At 40.6% G+C, this 15942-nt stretch overlaps 2 protein-coding genes across 6 annotated transcripts in view; one reads left to right on the top strand and one right to left on the bottom strand.

The window, feature by feature from the left end:
* Positions 1–8219: 8219 nt before the first annotated feature.
* Positions 8220–12251, bottom strand: SERF1B (small EDRK-rich factor 1B). The gene is made up of 3 exons (XM_019463075.2): positions 11887–12251; positions 10983–11091; positions 8220–8483 (listed from the first exon to the last, which is right to left on the bottom strand). The coding sequence occupies exons 1-3, from the start codon at positions 12170–12172 to the stop codon at positions 8411–8413; spliced, it is 468 nt and encodes a 155-aa protein (XP_019318620.2). The 5' UTR covers positions 12173–12251; the 3' UTR covers positions 8220–8410.
* Positions 12252–12418: 167 nt separating this feature from the next.
* The window catches only part of BDP1 (B double prime 1, subunit of RNA polymerase III transcription initiation factor IIIB), a 98361-nt gene continuing 94837 nt past the window's right edge, over positions 12419–15942 (top strand). For 3 of the 5 annotated variants that reach the window (XM_019463070.2, XM_019463069.2, XM_019463072.2), the window contains exon 1: positions 14909–15326. In XM_019463070.2, coding sequence (XP_019318615.2) covers positions 15115–15326 — 212 coding nt within the window. In that variant the 5' untranslated portion in view covers positions 14909–15114. The other 2 variants (XM_019463068.2, XM_019463066.2) reach the window with 2 other exon arrangements.

Below are 15942 nucleotides of genomic sequence, written 5' to 3'. Positions count from 1 at the left end.
GAAAAAAGTATTTTTACTTACCAGGATCCTCAACAAAAATGAACCTATGGCATTTTTGTTCTCAAAGAAAAGATGATGTTCTTTTATTCCTGATGGTGACATCCATAATTGAATTACTCTATTTTACAAAGTTATTTCATATGATAGACAAAGCACTCAAAGCACTGTGTGGTGAACTTCCAAAGGAAAACCATTTCACCCAATTTGAAGGCACTTATTTAAACATTAAATTTAACATCAGGAACTGGAACAGTCTTTGTGTATATGGAATTTCAATACCAAAATCCTACCTTCCATGACTCTTGGAAATTGCCCTTGAGCAAATAAAGAAATAAAATGATTAGTGACCAGGCTTCCAATTTGATTTTCCAATTTGAATTTCAAATGGGATAGTGCATAAACAAATGACAAGGCCAAAGCCAATTAGTTCTTTAGCATTACATTAACAGGGTCTAGGGGCAGGAGATCATAGATGGGTCTGTGATTTTAGTACAAAATGGCTCATTTAACTGTTAAAGCAGCAGAACGTTAAAAATTACAAATGATGTTTTGGAAGAATATTTGAATGATGTAATGGACAAATGGTAGTGTAATTCATAGAGGGATAGATAGAATTGGCCATCCAGTATGTAAAGGTTTGAGTCCCCACCCTCATATCATATATCAAAATACATTCTGGGTGATTTTTATAAACTTGGGATGGGGGAGATCTTAAGATAGAAACAAGAAACCATGCAAGTACTGAAAACCTGAATACCTTTTGGGAGTCACATGGGTAATGTAAATGAGTTAAGGAGGAATAAGCAAAAGGTGTTGTGGGTACTGTCATCAGTAAAGCGGAGCCTGTACCTCCCCACCTCCCACTCACTCGACTCAATCCCTGCCCAAAGGTATTCAAGTTCACATTAAAAAGTTTTGACAAATGGGGTGCCTGGGTGGCTCAGTTAGTTATGTGTCTGATTTTGACTCAGGCCATGATCTCTCAGTTCATCAGTTCGAGCCCCACATTGGGCTGTCTGCTGTGAGCGTGGGACCCACTTCAGATCCTCTGCCCTCCTCTCTCTCTGCCCCTCCCCTGCTTGTGCTGTCTCTCAAAAATAAACATCAAAAAAAATTTTTTTTAAGTTTTAACATGTCAGCCGGGATAAGTCTGCTGTCAGTCTGCACCCTTACTTATAAAGAAACTACACTTACGGTAATGTAATTACAAGCAAAATAAAATGAAACTACAAACAATAGTGTGGAAAATATTTGTAACCTATTAAAAAAAACTGTAGGAAAACAGACAAGAACAAACTATTCCTTGAAGAAAAAAAAATGGCCAATAAATATGAAAATAAGCCTCAGCTCTGCGCTCAGCTGGCCTGATTTCACATCCCTAACCTGCCACTTACTAGCTGGGTAACCTTGGTGGCGATTCCTTAATTAAAATCTCAATTTCTTTGCCTATAAAGATAGATATCATAGTACCCACATGTGAAAGCTAAGTAAAATAAAAAGCATAAAGCAGAGAAAATATGAATAGATCAGAAGAGAAAATCCAAATGCCCAATAAACATGGTAAAACATTCAACCTCTGCAGTCCAGAAATTACAGGGGCACCTGGGTGGCTCAGTCCATTGAGTGTCTGACTTTGGCTCGGGTCATGATCTTGCAGTTCGTGCATTGGAGCCCCGTGTTGGGCTCTGTGCTGACAGCTCAGAGCCTGGAGCCTGCTTCAGAATCTGTGTCTCCCTCTCTCTCTGCCCCTTCCCTGCTCACACTCTCTCAAAAATAAACATGAAAAAAAATTACCAACTAACGTACCACTTTTCCCACTCAGGATGGCAATATTAGAGATTAATATTTGATGTTATCAAGGGCATGGGAAATGGAGCTATTCTCTTGTAGGAAATATCTGCTTAAAATTGCAAATGCATGGAATATACCTTTGTACTAGGAATCCTACCTTTAAGAATCCATTCTTATAGGAATAAAAGAACTATTACATAGTTAAGGATGACTATATTACAGAATTGTTTTTAGTGGCAGAAGCTTACAAACATCCTCAATTTCCATGAGTAAGGAAATTACTTGATAAATTACTATACCATGGAGGGTAGATTTATAGGGACTGACCTGTAGGCATAGCTTAAAAAAAAAAAAAAATCAAGTTACAGCTAAGTTTTCCACTTTTGTTTAAAAAAAAAAAAAATTCCCTGTAGTGGGTTGAATGGTGGCCCCCAAAATGGTATGTCCACCAGATACAGCTATTGTGATTTGACCTTATTTGGAAAAGGGTTTTGCTAATGTAACTAAGGAACTCAAGATAAGATCATCCCAAATTAGAGTGGGCCCTAAACCTAGTGACAGGCATCCTTGTAATAAAGAAGAAACCTGAGAAAAGAAGGTTGTGTGAAGAGAGACATAGGAGTTATGGTGCCACAAGCAAACCAATGCCCAGAGCTACTAGATACTGGAAGAGGCAAAGATTTTCCCCTCAAATCTTCAGAGGGCTTATGGTCCTGCTGATACCTTGTTTTTAGACTTCTGGCCTGTAGAACTGTGAGAGAATAAATTTCTATTGTTATAAGCCACCAAGTTTGTGGTAATTTGTTATAGCAACCCTAGTAAATCCTCAATATCCGTTAGTTATGGTTATGTTTATGAATGCTTAAGCGAGCATTGAGGAAAACTAGACCACAGTTTTATGTATCTTATGTCCCAGCAAATTTCATTCTTAATATATAAGTAGAAGTCATGACCACGAAAATATAAATAAAAAATGTTTATGACAGCATCATTCTTAAAAACTTCAAACTAAGAGCAAACGAAATGCCCATGAAAAGTAGAGTGGATAACTAAGTTATGGTGTATTTATGTAACAATACTACACGGTTCCATGTTTAAGATGGAACTACTGATACATAAAAGACAAAGCATTCTCAAAGACACAATGTTGAACAAATGAAGTCCAAATCCCATGCGTGCATTCCACATATGTGAAATTCAAAAACATGCAAAATGAATCTATAGTGATCGTCACAAAGCAGCCTGCTAGAAATGTCCATGTACCTCATTCTTGGTACAGTCTATGTAAAAGCCAATAAAAATAATATACTTACGATGTTCTTTAATACCATTTCACTGGGATAAATGCCCAGGATTGCACTTACGGGACTATACACTAAGGGTATATTTAGTTTCTTATGTTACTCATTTATGGCTAAAGTTCTTTCAGTCTTTTTGTTACATTTTCCCAAATTTTTAATCATGAGCAGGCGTTGAATTTTGGGGGGTTGAAAGCTGGTGGAGGTAACAGTGTATGCCCTTCATCATTTCTCACACTTCAGACATTTCCTTCTCACTTTCACCATTAACCATATCATGTATCTGTATTTTTTAATTTTAATCTTAGCCTTGCAACAAGATTAGTGGACTCTACAAGTCTGCCCAGAGTCTCTTCCCTCCTTTCTGGCAACAGAACCCCACATTTGCTAGGGGGACCACCTGTTCCTCACTGGATGAAGTCTTGGTTATACCATCATCTTAGGCACCTACCCTCCCCTTGCTGAGGGGTAGGCATGTAACCTAAACAAGTTCATTTGGAGGAATCTGAATGGCATTATGACTGAAAATAATTGCCCAAATTTCAATCCGATAGCAGCGTTGTGGGGAAAAAAGCTTCTCATGGTACCTGGAGCTATCCCCACTGTTGACTTTTCCCAAGGCTTCCGTCTTCAACTTTTCCTTGGACTCTGGAGTCTGTCATCCACTTAAATATTCGTTGTGGTTATTTGTAATTAATGATTCTGTTTGCAACTAGAAATTTCAATTTCCCATCAAATCACAGATCTGATGTGCTTCTAGGTCTTCAAGCATACCAATACATAACTCTATGTTAAGTGTCTATTCATAAGCCACCCTAACAGTCATCTTTAGTAAAATATCTTGAATACCTCCTACCCGCCCCCCCAAATTCCAAGTCCTTGACAAAATCCTTCATCATACAATATATGTCTATAAAAACAAAGTATTCAATAGGATTTTGTCTTGATTACAGCCAGGTTGGTAGACTATTTCTTGGAAACTAAAAAACTGTAAAAAACCTTTTTTCAGTAATACTGAAGGAAATGTTCCTGCATGGATGCACCAGCAAGCAAAGTCATGTCCAACTGATAAAGTAGCATGAGTAGGATGTGGTATGGAAAATATTTCTATAAAAGCTCTATTAATCAAAATCAAATTTTAACATTTCAATTTTCCTGGGCAAATAGCCTAACAGCAGGCTACTCTGAACTTTTTCATGCGTGTTAGTTAATTTAGTGGTAAAACGTTTTTGTTTTTAAGAAGCAAAGTTCTAAGGAAAAGCCTGTATGAAGTGTTAAACTTTGCTGTAATTTATGGGAAATTCTAATGGAAAATTATGATTGACAAGTCCATAAAAATAATTCAGTTTTTCAATTCAATTCTCATGTTTTTTTTTTCTTTTTTTTAAATAGGTCCTCATCACCAAAGGCAAATAGGAGTTTACCTCAACAAGTTGACATGCTCTGTGCTTAGGTTGTATCATTGCTAGTACCTGACACAGATGGTAAGACGTACCAATCTCATTATCTAAACTGCCAAAGTCAATTTTATATTAGGTTTCCACGTGAGGGATATTTTCCCTTCCGTAGCTTCATGAGGTATGATTGACAGTATATTTAAGGTATACAATATGATTTGACATACACATTGTCCGAGGACATGCTTGTTTAAGGTCAATAGTTTTCAAATAGCTTATAGGCTCAAAGCTAACAGCAGGACACATGCCTTGAATAGAAAGGAGCTCTTTTCATAAAGGCACAACTTGAAAATACATCAAGATTCTCACTTTATCCAAGTGAGTAGACTCTTCCCATCTATGAAAACATGCAGAAAAAGAACAAAATATACTTTTTAAAAAGTGAGAAAACTAAGGTCAGTAATCAGTATTTCCTGCAAGCTTTACTTTTCAAAAGCACCTATAGTGTGTTAAGTGGGTAACAATTTCTTACACACACAACTAACAGAAAAGGCATTCAAAAGGAGTCAAGTAGCTGATGAAACTGACCTGTTATCACCTTGGGCAGGAGTGCCTGCTACCTCTTACATTTCAGCAGGACTTAGGAAGATTGCTAACAACAATCTAGTACCTCCTATTAAGGATGATGCAAGACAGTAACTTTAACGCCTAGAAGAGTGTTCCGTGGTCTTCGGAATTTAAGTTACATTTTAAAGTTGGCACTACTTTGTCTAAATTTTATCTTGCTTTAGCAACATACCAAAAGAATTATCTAAAGTGAATATATAAGTTTACTTCACTGACTGGATGCAATTATTCATCTATATTTTTCCTTACTCTCTTCTTATTCAGGTATTAAGGGAAATACCTTGACCAGTTACCCTCTTAAGCTGGAGCCTGCTTTGGAATCTGTGTCTCCCTCTCTTTCTGCTCCTCCCCAGCTTGTGCTCTGTCTCTCTTGATCTCGGAAATAAACATGAAGAAAAAAGTTTAGCTATTTAACTTACCCTGCTTAAATATACTACAACCAAAGAAACTAAAGTGTCAATACATTAGAGCAATTAAACTTCATTTCTTCCTGTCACGGAACTTTTGTCGGCTTTGAGGAAACACAGTCATGTTCAAGTAAAAAATGAAACCCTTTATCTTAACAATGAATTCATTCAAGTAAATGCCATCAAATAATTAAGATTCAGTTTTGAAATCTTAATGATTACAACATAGAAATCTTCCTTATCCTAATATTCATGTTCTTTTACAAATTGTACTTTTCCCTAGATTTGTAAGGATTAACTGATTAAAAAAATTTTACATTTTAATATTTTTTATTTTTGAGAGACAGAGAGAGAGACAGAGCACAAGTGGGGAAGGGGCAGAGAGAGAGAGAGAGGGAGACACAGAATCTGAAGCAGGCTCCAGGCTCTGAGCTGTCAGCACAGAGCCCAACCTGGGGCTTGAACCCAGAAACTATAAGATCATGACCTGAGCTGAAGTTGGACACTTAACCAACTAAGCCATCCACCCAGGCATGCTGATTTTTTATTTTTACTTTTTTAATGAGACAGAGTACAAGCAGGGGAGGGACAGAGAGAGAATCCAAAGTAGACTCTATGCTGCCAACACAGAGCCTGACACAGGGCTCAAACCCACAAACCTTAAGATCAATGACCTGAAGTTGGTTGCCCAACCAAGACATTGGTAGAGAGAGAGGGAAACAGAATCCCAAGCAGGCTCTGTGCTCGACCCTAGGAACCTGAGATCATGACCAGAGCCGAAACCAAGAGCCCCTCTTGGTGCCCCTCTAATTCCATCTCTCAGTAGAGAGCTCACTTGGGATTCTCTGTCCCTGTCTCCCAAAATAAAAAAATTTAAAAAAGACATGGATGGCACAAAAACAGATACTCAGATCAATGGAACGGAAGAGAATCCAGAAATGGACCCACAAACGTATGGCCAACTAATCTTTGGCAAAGCAGGAAACAATATCCACTGGAATAAAGACAGTCTCTTCAGCAAGTGGTGCTAGGAAAACTGGACAGCGACATGCAGAAAAATGAACCTGGACCACTTTCCCACACCATACACAAAAATAAACTCAAAATGGATGAAAGACCTAAATTTAAGACAGGAAGTCATCAGAATCTGCGACGAGAAAGCAGGCAAAAACCTCTTTGATCTTGCCCGCACCAACTTCTTACTCAACACGTCTCTAGAAGCAAGGGAAACAAAAGCAAAAATGAACTATTGGGACCTTATCAACATAAAAAGCTTCTGCAGAGTGAAGGAAACAACCAGCAAAACTAAAAGGCAACCGACAGAATGGGAGAAGATATTTGCAAATGATATATCAGGTAAAGGGTTAGTATCCAAAATCTATAAAGAACTTATCAAACACCCAAAAAACAAATAATCCAGTGAAGAAATGGGCAAAAGACATGTCTCCAAAGACATCCAGATGGCCAACAGACACATGAAAAAATGCTCAATATCACTCATCATCCAGGAAATACAAATCAAAACCACTTGAGATACCACCTCACATCTGTCAGAATGGCCAACATTAACAACTCAGGCAACAACAGATGTTGGTGAGGATATGGAGAAAGAGGATCTCTTTTGCACTGCTGGTGGGAGCGCAAATTGGTACAGCCACTCTGGAAAAGAGTATGGAGCTTCCCCAAAAATTAAAAATGGAACTACCCTATGACCCAGCAATTGCACTACTAGGTATTTACCCAAGGGATACAGTATGCTGTTTCAACGGGGCACATTCACCCTAATGTTTATAGCAGCACTATCAACAATAGCCAAAGTATGTAAAGAGCCCAAATGTCCATCAACAGATAAATGGAAAAAGAAGATGTGGTATATATATATATATACACACACACACAATGGAGTATTACTCGGCAATCAAAAAGAATGAAATCTTGCCATTTGCAAATATGTGGTTGGAAGTAGAGGGTATTATGCTAAGCTAAATTAGAGGAAAACAAATACCATAGGGCTTCACTCCTGTGAGGACTTTAAGGCACAGAACAAACGAACCCAAGGGAAGGGAAGCAAAAATAATTTAAAAACAGGGAGGGGGACAAAACAGAAGAGACTCAAATATGGAGAACAATCGGAGGGTTACTGGAAGAATTGTGGGAGGTGGGATGGTCCAAATGGGTAAGGGGCATTAAGCAATCTACCCCTGAAATCACTGTTGCACTATACACTAACTTGGATGTAAATTAAAAAAAAATTAAAAAATTTTTCAAATTAAAATTGTGAAAACAAAAAGACATGGAAACTACTCATTATGGGAAAAAAAAAAAAAAAGCAAAGGATACAGCTCAGAGCCTAACAAGTGCTTTGTATTCATGAATTATCAGTATGTAGAAAACCTGGAGATAGGATTTCAGAAATCAGACCCATCAGGAATCTTTGTGGATGGGGTGCCTGGGTGGTTCAGTTAGTTAAACGTCAAACTCTGGATTTTGGTTCCAGTCATGATCTCATGATTTGGGAGATTGAGCCCCTGCTTGAGATTCTCCTCTCCCTCTTCCCTTTTATTAATAAAGTTGACTTTAAGACCTACATTAAGTTAATGACAAAGATTCTTGATTTAAAAGAGATTATGTTAGCTTATCACATTACCTCTGTTAGATAAACGCTCACTGCTGATAAAAAAATAACATTCAACAATATGTCTCATGCATAGTTTTTGTTTTATTCTTTGAAGAATGGTTTTGAAACATCACACTAAGTCAGGCTGAGAGGTAAAGTTTAAATAGTTTTGTAAGGACATGTTGTAACATAGGACTGCTTACTCCACGGAATTTTAATCAGAGCTTATGATACACCTTGTTGGCAGTAGCACCCAGGTTTGCCAAATAGTCATCATTTTTCTCTCGTCTGCATGGACTTCTTCTCATTAGCTGCCTTCTGCTTTTGCTGCATTATCTCAGAGTCCCTATAATGGGGGAAAAGGCTATAAGTTGTTACAGAAAAACTCAATTTACATTCTCACTTGTTTCCTATACACAACCCATTAAGCATATTAAGATATAATTTAAAAGAAGATATAAAAATTCATGTCTTTGTTTTCTTGGAGACAGAATGGGAAGAAAAAGAATGGAACGGCTTTGAAGCTGGATCTTATTTTGAAAACCATCCCTGTTGTTATGGTCTTGGGCAAGTAACCTCAAAGAGCTTTCAACATCACAACACTACTTACCAGGGTTGTTCTATGAAATAGCTACCAAGGTATATACTGGCCATTAGGCAGCTACATACAGAATAATGGCAATTACTCTTGGTTGTCAACACAAGACCCTTATTTAAAAAAGATGTATTTAATGGCTTTGTAATCAACACCTACGATCTGTTCATGAGTTCCAGCCCTGCATCAGGCTCGTTGCAGACAGCTCAGAGCCTGGAGCCTGCTTAGGATTCTGTGTCTCCCTCTCTCTCTACCCTCCCCCTCTTGTGCGCTCTCTCAAAAATAAACATTAAAAAACAAACACAAAAAGCTTATGTATGAGTATGAAGGAAAAACAACACACCTACAAAAAAAAAAAAAAAAAAGTAGTATTTACTTTTCTGTTTGAAACCAAGCTCTGTTGTGCTTGCTGTAACTTCAGTAATGTTACTGAAGTTCAGAGCATCAGTTTCCTGTTCTATACATTGAGGCTAACATTCCTTCTCAGGGTGATGAGTAGAGGTAAAACGTACATAGTACCTAGAACAGAGCTTTCTAACAAGTGGATAATAATTCAACAGTGATTATTATTGAACCAAGCTAGACCAGATCTAGAGATCTAGACATCTTCACTAAAAATTCCAGGTTCACTGATTGGTACTATGTTCACTTTTACTCCAATGTGAGTAAAGAGAAATTTAAGACAAACCTTATCACTTTAATACCACGGGAAGCATCAAGTGATAATTAGCCCAATGTGGGGCTTCAACTCATAACCATGGGATCAAGAGCTGCATGGTCCATAGACTGAGCCAGCCAGACACCCCAAAACACTGATCTTTAACTCTAGTTGCACATCAGAATCACCTGAGGAAATTTTTAAAGTTAGGTTTAACTTACAATAAAATTTATCCAGAGCACCTGTTATGCCCAGCCCCAAACCAATTAAAGGACTGGAATTAAAGCACAGGCTTCAGTGACACTCAAGGCTTCCCACGTGTTTCTAATGTGCAGGCTTGAGGACCACAGAGAAGCCCTGCTAAAGCATGTGCAGTCACTTCTTCACCTGACCTCCAAGTTGTACATAGACAAAATTAGAGGGTTTTTTTTTGTCTCCCATTATAGCATGCTTTTATGTGTTCTGGAAGGCCTAACAGTGGGGAAACAAACTATTTGTTACCATCTTAAAAACAGAATGCCTATTTGCAATGATGGTTGCTTCTCTTTGTTCTTCCTGTTTACATACTACCTCAACCCTACATGTGTTTTAAATTCCCATTTAAGGGGAGCAGACATTAAAGACCTCTAATAATTTAGAGACCCAACTTTCTAGTTGTGGAAGCACTGACTTTCTCAACAAATTCTGCTTGGAGAGTTCTAGAATTAAGGAATCTCCTGGCCTCAAAGCCATTCTTAATTAAAACTACAAAAATTGGGGTGCGTGGGTAGCTCAGTCCTTTAAGCATCAGACTTGATCTCAGCTCAGGTCTTGATCTCAGGGTTTTGAGTTCAAACACCTCATTGGGCTCAGTGCTGGGCAAGAAACCTACTGAATAAAACCTTTTACAAAGCAAAGCCAAAACACATGCTGGCTTTCATTAAAAAACAAAACAAAACAAACCCCCCCAAACCCCAAAAGTACAACAAAGTAACTACAGTGCAATTGTGAGGTATTTGTTTACTACTGTAAAAAGGCAGCAGATTGATGAAGTTGCAAGGGTTTAAGTACACATATCATTTAAAGCCATCTTCTTGGTGAGAAATTTTAAGCTGCGCTCTGAGAGTATTTCTGTATTATTACAAAATTACAATTAATTTTCTATTATTTCTTACATAATTACATATCAAGGCTGTGGACCTTCATTTTCTCCAACCCAATGGATCTTCAGAAATGAATATAGCTACACACACTTTTTTGTGTCTCTTTCGTAACATTTATCCCTGTAATTGAGTCACCTGTCATCCTGACAAGGTTGAGTCGGAGGTCTGCTTTGAAAATGTTGTATCCCTAGCATCTAACAGTGTCTTTCATATGGGAGGCATTCCATTACTTCGCTAAATGAAGTTCTTATGGTTGTGGTGGGGAAGCAGAAGATTCATCCTGGGATTGGGATGACTGTAGTCATATAGTTACAGCATGTGCAGCACAGCTGTTCATCTGTGACCCCTACTATGCAAACTAAGCTTAGTTCTACCCAGGATTTAAAAAAATTCTTTCCATTCTTAAAAGGAAAACTTCAGAAATTTGAAAATTCGATTAGTATCACTTACCTCTGCTTTCTCTGAGAGGTCGTCAAGCTATCCTCTTTTCTTTTTCCCTTGCTAATTTCCTGGGATTTCTTCATGTTTTTCTGACGGGCAAGTTCTCGCTGATTTCCGCCTGCAAAGTTAAACAGTCATGCTCTTTTCCCATTTCAAAAATTAATACCAATTCCGTTAAAAGACTCTTATTTAAATGCATCTGAAGTTAGCTTTTCATTTTTTAACAGGCCAGCAGAGCACTGCACTGAACAGAGTTCCCATAGTAGCTGAGGAAGAAGCTCAGACACAAACACTTCAAGTCTTAAGACCATTATCATACCAATTCAGGTGTTCAATTAATGTAAATACCAGATCACTTATAGCCAGCATTCCACTCCTGTGTCTATATGGGTCAGTACATTCCAAATTAAGGTCTAGCTTTTGAGGAGTATGGAGAGAAGGATAGATAAACAGGGAACACAGCTCCACAAGTTGGCCCATCACAATTCCACTGTTAAACGAGTAAACGCAGCGGTTCGGGATACATTACCTCGAAGGGCCAAACAAAAGAACTAAGGAGGGGACTCAACCGGAGCTTCCTGTCCTTCTCAGGCCTTAGGACCTTAAGGACCAACTATAAACCACTTTCTGACCAAGACCCGTCCCGGGGCCGCCGTCTTCACACACCTCACCTCCGGAGAGGTGTTCTTTACCCTGTAAACTCGCACTTGGCCGGCAGGCACATGCCCCACTTCTCAGGCGGGCCCGAAGCTAACCGTCCCTCTCCCTCGGTGGGCTGAAAATGGGGTCCCCGCGCCGTCGGACCTAAGGGGATACATCAGCCGGCTCCCGCCTCGTCTCCAGCCGCGCCTACGGACCTCGGCTTCCTCTGCAGACGCTCCCCGCCGCGTCCCTCACCCGTCCGCATACTCACGGGCCATGCCGACACCCGACCGAACCCAAAAGAGAGCCACTCGGAGAAGCAACGGCCTCCTAACGCGCTCAGCGGTCGTCCTCTCCCGCGGCTCTTGAAGGCTGAGCCCGCGCCGGCCCTCAGCCGGGCTACGCCTCTGCTCCTTCCATCGCCCCGCCCACCGAGGCCCGACCGCAGCCTCCCGCGAGTCGGGCGGCTGACTGCGCGTGCGCCGCTGGGCAGGCGGGGGCGGTCCTCGCGGTGGGTCCGGGGCTGGCACCTTCTGGAGTTTAATCTGGGTTAGCATCCCCTCGGTCACGCAAATTTGGTCGAGTCTAGAAAGCAGGTACTGCGTCTGTGGATTTTCCCCACTGTGTACCGAGCCCTGGGGGTTGGCTAGCCCCCTCTTTTTGGTAACGACAAAAACAAACGCCACTATATCTAACTTTTAGACCAAGAACGTTAGCATTCATTAATCCCCTTGCAGAAGCGGGAAGAGGAGGAAGGGGACAAAACCGATGAAGGGTTAACTCAATATGCAAAAGACAGTTTTGGCTCTTTACATATTTTTTTTATTTCAGCACCAAACTTGTAAGTAGGCTTCATTGTTCCTATTCTGCGGAAGAGGAGATTGAGACTGTGAAACGAGGAGCGACTGTCCTAACAGGTAGGGACTCTTAGAAGTGAGATTTATAGTGAAGATGGATTTTAAATCTGTTAATTTCCCTTTTAATCTCATTGCTTTTGTCGCGGTGGACAGTACCGAAGGAATTTTAGGTTAATGGCTGTATGCTTGGGTTGTATGATAGGAAGGGAATAGCAGGGGATGCAGTTTTATCTCCTATTCACAATAACCTTGGAATGTGGGTAGAAGCCGTGGAACATTTGCCATTGCTAGAAACATGTGCAACGATGCCTGAGGTTAGTTCAATACTTATGTTTTTCATCTCTCCTGTTACTTATTACAAACAAACGTGTAGAGTTAGATCGTACACCCTAAAATCACCTTTTTATAAAGGCTTTTATGTTGGAAAATTTCAAACATCTACAACAGTATGGAAAATACTGCAGTGCATTCTCAAGTATATGTGACCAAGCTTCAACAATTTTTATTTTAACTCCTAAAAGTCACCTATTTTACAGAAGGTAGGACAAAGTGGTGAAGACTTGGAGCTCTGGAGATGGAATGTCTTGGTTGAAAGCCCAGCTCTACTAATGAGTAGATGTGTGCACTTGGGTGTGTTATTTCATTGCAGTAAAGCTTCCATATTAAATGGGAAGGTAAATGTACCTCTTTAATTAACTGAATTAATGTATGTGGAGTACGAAGTGTTCAGTATATGTTAGCACTCAATATGTTAGCTATTATCAATCTTTTAACCTCAGAGAGCCTTGTATGCTTGTCACTCACCTTAAACCCCACCTGTCTTCAATACTGTTTATGAGCCAAGCATCTGATTCCACTTAAACAACCTCTTCTGGAGTAAATTGAGCAGGGGCAAAAGATTGAATTGTGTCCTGGGTCATTGTGAAGAAGGGAGGGAAGCAATTTGGGATTGGAAAGTAAGTGGAAGTGTTATTGTTTGTGTATGTAGTCTTAATTTACAGTCTAATTGACGTTTTTCTTTGCGGTTGAAAATATACTCTGTGAATGGTAGGGATATACTCAAGAGATATTGGGTGTGTCTGCTAGAGAAAACTGAAGACTTTTAAAATTACTCTGATGCCTTTAAGAATTTACTCCACAGACTTGGTTGTGTAACATATCTTAAGACTTTATATTTAATAATAAAATTAGATCTGATTCTGTTCCCTTATTTATAGTAATGACAAATTAAATCCTTGTTATTAATTGCCTTACCTACAGAATTGTGGGAGTGCCCTAGATTCTTAGATGGAACATAACATTTTGGGAAAGGCAATATCTTTATACCAGAATATACTGGGCAAAGCTAAATGGTCCTAGTAGTGGCTACAAGATTCGCGAGACATCTTCAGTAGGGGGCTCTTTGTCAAGTTCTTGACCTTCTTTAGGTGTATCTGAAGTCCTGTTCCCTCCCCAGATTACTGGAGGGAGCCTACAGAATCCACAGACTTCCATTTTCTTTCCAGTCTTAGAGGAATCTCTTCTCTCTAACGTGCTTTCATCCCTCTTACTCTCAAAAACGCTTCTCTTTCTTCTTCTGGATGACATAGCAACCTCTTTAATTATTTAAAGATTTTATTCTTTTGCCATTAACATAGCAGGATGTTCTTGTAGAGTTTTATTCTTCCAAAAAGGAAGTTGGGCCTGGCTGTTGTAATGAGTCAGGGAATTAAAAAGCTCGCCCATACTGTGTACAGCCAATTTCATCTATGGCCATTTTTCTTCTAATCATGTAAGTCTTCCCTAACTATATTACCTAAAGTAAGCCAGCCTCCCAATAATCTCTTTCATAATACTCTTTAAATTTTTTTAACTTTTTTTTATTTTTTATTTTTTTATTTTTGAGCCAGAGAGAGACACAGCATGAACGGGGGAGGGGCAGAGAGAGAGGGAGACACAGAATTGGAAGCAGGCTCCAGGCTCTGAGCCATCAGCCCAGAGCCCGACGCGGGGCTCGAACTCGCGGACCGCGAGATCGTGACCTGAGCCGAAGTCGGACGCTCAACCGACTGAGCCACCCAGGCGCCCCTCAAGTTTTTAATTATTTTTCATAATCTCTACCCCCAATATGGGGTTCGAACTCATGCCCTGGTATCAAGAGTGGCAGGCTCCTCCGACTGAGCTAGCCAGGCGCCCCATGATTTTCATAGTCTTATAAAGGGTCTTGGGTCTTATAGGGTCTTGACTACCTCCTTTCACTCGTTTCTGTAACTCCTAGGGACGCTGGGAGAGGGGGAGAGCTGACCACGGAACATCTCAATTTCCGGTTCACTAGTAACTCTGTAGTTTGACAGTTACCATGGCTCCGGGCGCTGTGCGTCTTACGCTTTTCCTAGGCGCTGGGTGATGGCGTAATCAGTTCCGGCGCCCTACGAGGGCGGGGAAGCAAGGTACTGGGGGAAACTTAGCAGGGTCATGAAGAAGAGGCGGCGGCGGGAGGAAGGAGGAGGTGGTGGGGGTGTGAACCTGCGGTAGCTGCCCGCTGGGCTGGTGGTGTGGCCGTGTGGAAAGGACGTAGTTCTTAATCCCTTCTCCCGGCAGCAGCCGGGGCTCGGGGCTGAGAGCGGCCGTGGGGCCGCCTCCCCGGGCCCCCTGGCTCCGCCATGTTCCGCAGGGCACGCCTTAGCGTGAAGCCGAATGTCAGGCCTGGTGTAGGCGCCAGGAGCTCCTCCGCTCCCAACCCCCAACGTGGACAAGAGGCTCCCAGGGCCCCGGATCCTGCAGCCGCTTCTTCCCCGAAGCCAGCGGAATCTACAGATGTGTCCCCGTTGGATTTCGGGGGAACGGAGCCGCAAGAAAAGCCTCCCAGGAGCAGGTAAGAGCATGCAGAGAGGAGCATTTTCATCTGCCCCGCCTCTCTGGGCCTGTCACCCGGAATATGACCCCATGAATTTACTTTAGGAGTATTCTGTCGCTTGCATTAAGTCTTACAGTTGAGACTCTATGAACCTACTCCAAACTGCAGTTTGTCACTCTGGCCACAGGGTGTGGCACATGTGGATTTTGTTAAAGGTCTGTAGTTTCTCCGGGTGGGAATCTTGTCTTCAAGTGGTGGTGAGAAAGAGTCCAGGTGCAACAGTCTTGACGTGAAATTTACACGTGGTAATGTTAGACAGCTTAGATTACTTTGCGTAGTTTTTTTTTTTTTTTCTCTTCCTTCTGGAGCACTTTGCAGGGGTAGGTACTTTTTTAGATTTTCAAAAAAACATTTATGTAGTCTTAAAAGACCAGTGTTACATTGGTTATGCTGAGTTGTGTCAATGGGGAGGAGATACAGCTACTTGATTTGATTCCAGGGCGTGCCCCTTTATAGTGGCCATGTTTTCTGAAGGGAAAAAGCATGTGCTAATACCACATTTGGAGTCTGGATTTTTTTTTTCCTTTAAATTTTTTTTTTAATTTAATGTTTGTTTATTTTTGAAAGAGCGGGA

This window comes from Panthera pardus, unplaced genomic scaffold (genome assembly GCF_024362965.1).
Source record: "Panthera pardus isolate Hobbes unplaced genomic scaffold, ASM2436296v1 HiC_scaffold_2, whole genome shotgun sequence".
Taxonomy (NCBI): domain Eukaryota; kingdom Metazoa; phylum Chordata; class Mammalia; order Carnivora; family Felidae; genus Panthera; species Panthera pardus.
This window is presented reverse-complemented; position numbering and strand designations above follow the sequence as displayed.

Coding starts and splice junctions, on each gene's coding strand:
- SERF1B (XM_019463075.2), bottom strand. CDS start 12,172: ATGCTAACCCAGATTAAACTCCAGAAGGTGCCAGCCCCGGACCCACCG. Junction 11,092..11,886: donor GTCGGGTGTCGGCATGGCCC/GTGAGTATGCGG, acceptor TTAACTTTGCAG/GCGGAAATCAGCGAGAACTT. Junction 8,484..10,982: donor ACCTCTCAGAGAAAGCAGAG/GTAAGTGATACT, acceptor CCCCCATTATAG/GGACTCTGAGATAATGCAGC.